The 4,660-nt window shown below is 40.8% G+C and overlaps 1 protein-coding gene across 1 annotated transcript in view; it reads left to right on the top strand.

Annotated features, from left to right (window-relative positions):
• Positions 1-4,660, top strand: part of Ptprb (protein tyrosine phosphatase, receptor type B) — a 160,164-nt gene that overhangs the window by 83,139 nt on the left and 72,365 nt on the right. Inside the window, exon 10 of the mRNA XM_004632213.2 lies at positions 1,389-1,652. Coding sequence (XP_004632270.1) covers positions 1,389-1,652 — 264 coding nt within the window. The remainder of the gene's footprint in view (positions 1-1,388; positions 1,653-4,660) is intronic.

Raw genomic sequence — 4,660 nt, 5'->3', positions numbered from 1 at the left:
TAAAAACCTTAAGCCAGGTGCGGTGGTGCATGCTGTTACCCCAGCACTCAGGAGGCTGAGGCAGGAGGATTGCTCCAAATTCAAGGCCAGCCTGGGCTACACAATGAGTCCAGGGGCAGTCTGACCTACACAGTGAAACCCTGCCTCAAGAAACAAAACAAAAAAAGAATTAAAGTAAAAAATTTTTTGAAAGACTAACCAAGGAATGTGTGGATAGTAGGGGAATGGAAGGATGGAAATATACCATAATATATAAATTCTATGGATAAAAGCTTTAACTTTATATCTTCTGTGTCCATACAATGTCATAGCACTAGCTGAATTCCTGAATAGGGCGCTTTTTATAGCTGTTGGTGTAAGATAGACTTGGGGATTAACTCACAAAATCAGATCACAGTGATATTAGGAATCTCAGAAGTTATCCAGCCAAATCCCGTCCCTTCTGAGCAATATACAGATATTAAGAATTATTAAAATAATCAGCCAAAGTTGATCAGCTGGTGGTGAAAACCATAATGCACCTCATACACACTGAAAGATTTATTCCGCGCTCACGAGTGGCAGACACTATTGATCAGACACTTACCTCCAACACAGTGTCTGCTAACTCACTGTCTATGTCCTTCTAGCCAGGGAGCCCCCAGGAGGTTTCCACGCCTCCCCGTGTTTGTCCCACTGGTGAATAGAGGGCTCTCACTAAGTGTCCCCACATTAATCCCCAAGTGATATGAGCAAATCATTGTCCTTGCCATCAGAAAGCTCATTGTCACCCACCACAAGAGCTGCCTCGCCCTGTTGGCCTGGCTTCCAGACCATGTCAGAGTAGGATTTTTTTTCTTCAAGGTTTGTTTCTTGCCACTAGAGGGCAGGAAATGCTTTGCAAAGAGAAAACAATTCACTAGTTAGCCATCAACCCCACCCCACCCCCCAGGAGTAAGCAACCTCCTTACCTGAAGAGCAAAGCTATCCCAAAGTCTACAATCTTCAGCAAAACTCTTGTATTCTTCACTGTTCCCCTTAAACACCTCGGCTGCATTGGTGAGTTTGGTTCAAGTTGATTTATATGGATCCTTCCAACAGGGAACCTCTGAATACATTCAGATTAAAAATGCTCCCATTTAAAATATTTTACACTAAGCAAACCCTAAAAATGCAGTGGTGAGATCTTTGTATTTCTGGGGCCAAAAGGCTCCTTTCATTTTTGTTTCATGCAGCCTCCTGGTGTAAGACTGCTCAGCTTCCTGGAGTCACTGTGGCATCCTCACTCTTCCTTGGCCTGCTAGGTGATCGGAGTAGATCTTAGTCTGTAGCTTTGTTAACTGCAATAGGTGACCCAACCTTTTGATTGTGTTTTTCTTTTCATATTTTCTCCTCTTTTCAACCCACAGTCCCTTCCAGTGTGAGTGGAGTGACAGTGAACAACTTAGGCCGCCATGACTACCTCAGCGTCTCCTGGCTGCCCGCACCCGGTGAGGTGGATAACTACGTAGTGACCCTCTCTCACGATGGCAGGGTGGTTCAGTCCCTCGTCATCGCCAAATCCGTCAGCGATTGTTCCTTCAGCTCCCTCACCCCAGGCCGCCTCTACAACGTGACCGTAACCACCAGGAGTGACAAGTATGAAAATCATTCCTTCGGCCAAGAGCGGACAGGTGAGCATGCGTGAAGGTGCAGGGCTCCGTGAAAGCCAACAAGACGTGTGGCTCAGAACATCACGGAGACGGAGCAGTCCCAAGATGACAGCACAGAAGGCAGACGAGATCACAGAGCTGAGATGAAGTCTGTACTGTGTTTGACAAAACTCCTTATGTGATTAGATGTTACCTTTAGGGGAAGGTTCACACAGCCTTCATGGCTAGAATTCATATTTGATTCCAAGAATGGTGCAAGTGTTTCTGTTTAGGGGGTCCTTTTAAGGAACTGGCTTTACAGACATTAACTAACCCTCAATGAAGTTGTTATTGGGCCGGGGAGATGGTTCAGTAGAATAAGTGCTTGTCTGGCAAGTGCAAGGGCCTGAGTTCAATCCCCAGTTCCACAAAAAAAAAAAAAAAATTGAAGTTGTTATGATTCCCATTTCATATATTAGGAAGCCGAGGTTCAAAGAAGTCGAGCAGCTTGACCAGCAGTTGACCTTGCTAAACAGCCAGTAAATTTCAAATCCTAAGTTTCACCCTTTTCCTCATTGACACAAACACCTGCAAAGGTTTCTGTGCTGAAATCTCCCCTGAAATGTGTGTTGGTCAGGACTATTATTTATCCTTTTTCACATAAGGTGGAAATGTGAACCTTTGTAGTTCTGAGGCCAGGGAGCAAAAATTCTTAGCCAATGAAACATCAGGTCTTTGATGTGCTGGAAAGAACTAAATATAGGTAGCCACCATTTCCCAATATATTTATGCTTTATGGGGCTGACTTGTGAGATTTCTGCTTAAGGTTAACCTCAGTATTTTATCAAGTCTCTTAACTTAGCTCAGCATTGATTTATTTTTGCCTTTAAAAATATCCTTTTCCATAAGGATCTGGGACAATCGTCATTATCCTATTACCCAACATAGAATCTGGGGTTTAGCAGGCATCAGTAAGTATTTGCTGAATGAATGACCAGAACTCAGGTCAGAGTTTTCACCTGGTGGCCCATGGGTGGACTTCAGACATGTAGTAACCCCTGAAATTATTGGGAAATTGTTGAGGTTAAGAAAGGTTTCTGCATTTCTTTGGAGAAAGAGTCCGGATTTCATAGTTTCTATGCTTACCCTCCAAAGCATAGAAAGCCTGCCTTGCATTGTTACAGAATGCTAACATTGAAAAGATCATTAGAATTCTCTTATTTGGAAGGTCCAGTGGAAGGGTGGCTTGTCCAAGGCCATGTGGCCGTGACCAGGAACAGGGCTCAGTCATTACAGCACCTAGACCAAAAAGTACTGACTAGTTAGGGATATAGAGGTTGCTCCCACTTTCCAACAATTTAATTATACTGCTGATCACAATAACAACTTAAATCTGAAAAGCTGATTTTCACTTACAAAGCAGTCTTAAGTCAATGGTGCCAATGAATTATGTTGGTCAACCTGGAGCCTAAAACTCACTAGAAATTAAAGGAATGTTCCCTATCCATATGACTTCAATGTCTCCATGCTCTTGTGCCAAGGTTGTTTCTAATCATAGGAAAAGTCATCCTCTCTTCAAAGCAGCCTCTTGACTCTTCTAACTCTTCTAATGAACTTAGACTTGGCGCATGATTAATGGAAGCAAATGATTTTAACTGGAGAGTCATGTCTGAGTTGTTGTCTTGTTGATTTTGGCTGGTTATCTTAATGTCCTTTTCCTTTCCTAATGAGCTTCTCCTAAATTTTGGGTGAAAGTGCCAATATTTCTTGTTCTGTATCTGCCATCTGACCGTGCAGCAAGGCAGTTCTCACAAATTACTACCGTTCTGCCCGCAGAGCTTCTTATTCACCTGACATGGTATTCAGGCTAGTTTTTCTTCCTATAATAATTGTTTTGCCTTCAGTAAATTGCCTGGATCATTGACATTTCTTAGCCTGTACATAAAATGTCACTTTAGAATTTCTTCCGAATTCTACAGTGACTAAATGCTAGAAACACTATTATCTGCCTCAGACAAAATTTTACAGAATCTCATCTATCCATGCTCCAAGACTGTGGTGAGCTATACTATAATATAAAATTATATACCATAATATAAAAATATATGCTATAATACAAAAACTAATCAGTAAATATAATCCAACAAAAAATGTTAATGCAATTTGTAAGTGTAGAAAGCATTGTGATGTAGTTTAGATAACCAAATACTGAAATTTTTGTGTTGTTTCAAGATTTGAAACAAGTAGCAAAAAAGAACACAGGCTGATATATAGTAAGAACAGAAATCATTTAATGTACACTAAACACATGCTGAAGTTGTACAGGCCGAAAGGATGTGTTAATATTGGGACAGAAGTATATACTCTAGATCTTAGATCACGCCTCTCTTCAGCCCTCTTCATTAATATTTCTAATGTCTGGTTATATCCAAAAAGAAAAGAATCTGTGATCCAGTTAATCAAGTTTAGTATTACGTGAACCATCAAAATAAGCCTAATCATTCCTTCAATAAAGAACAGTGTGCCTAGTAATACACATCTACCTGTTCATTTATTGAGAGGAAAACCACAGCTGCACAGAACTGTTTGTTTAAGTGTTTGTTGCAAGAAGCCTCAGGTACCCACAATTAACATTAATCATAATTCTTGGTGTAGAATACCTTGTATCAGGTCATACTTTTATTTTTTAAAGTCATCTGGTGAGTAACTTTTAATAATGCCAAATGTCCATGAGGAATTGCCGCCTGCAGTGAGAGCCGGCCTTGACAGCAATCCGTGTTACGAATTCACCTGAGATAACCAACAGCTTGCCACTGCTCATATCTCCTTTGCTTCCCACCCTGCACAGTCTGACTGCCATTCTGTACAGGCCCAAGACCTGGGGGCTTTAACTTTATAGTTGTGTTACCAAACAAAAAGTGTTTTTATTCAACATGTATTCTTTTGAGCTTTCTTTAGAGTTAGATTTTTCCATTGTCATATTTATCAAATTTGGCTGTATTTTGATGTTAAAGGCAAGAAATTATACTTCTATCTTGAGTCAATAAGAA

Source organism: Octodon degus, unplaced genomic scaffold (assembly GCF_000260255.1).
Source record: "Octodon degus isolate 3935 unplaced genomic scaffold, OctDeg1.0 scaffold00047, whole genome shotgun sequence".
Classification (NCBI taxonomy): Eukaryota; Metazoa; Chordata; class Mammalia; order Rodentia; family Octodontidae; genus Octodon; species Octodon degus.
This window is presented reverse-complemented; position numbering and strand designations above follow the sequence as displayed.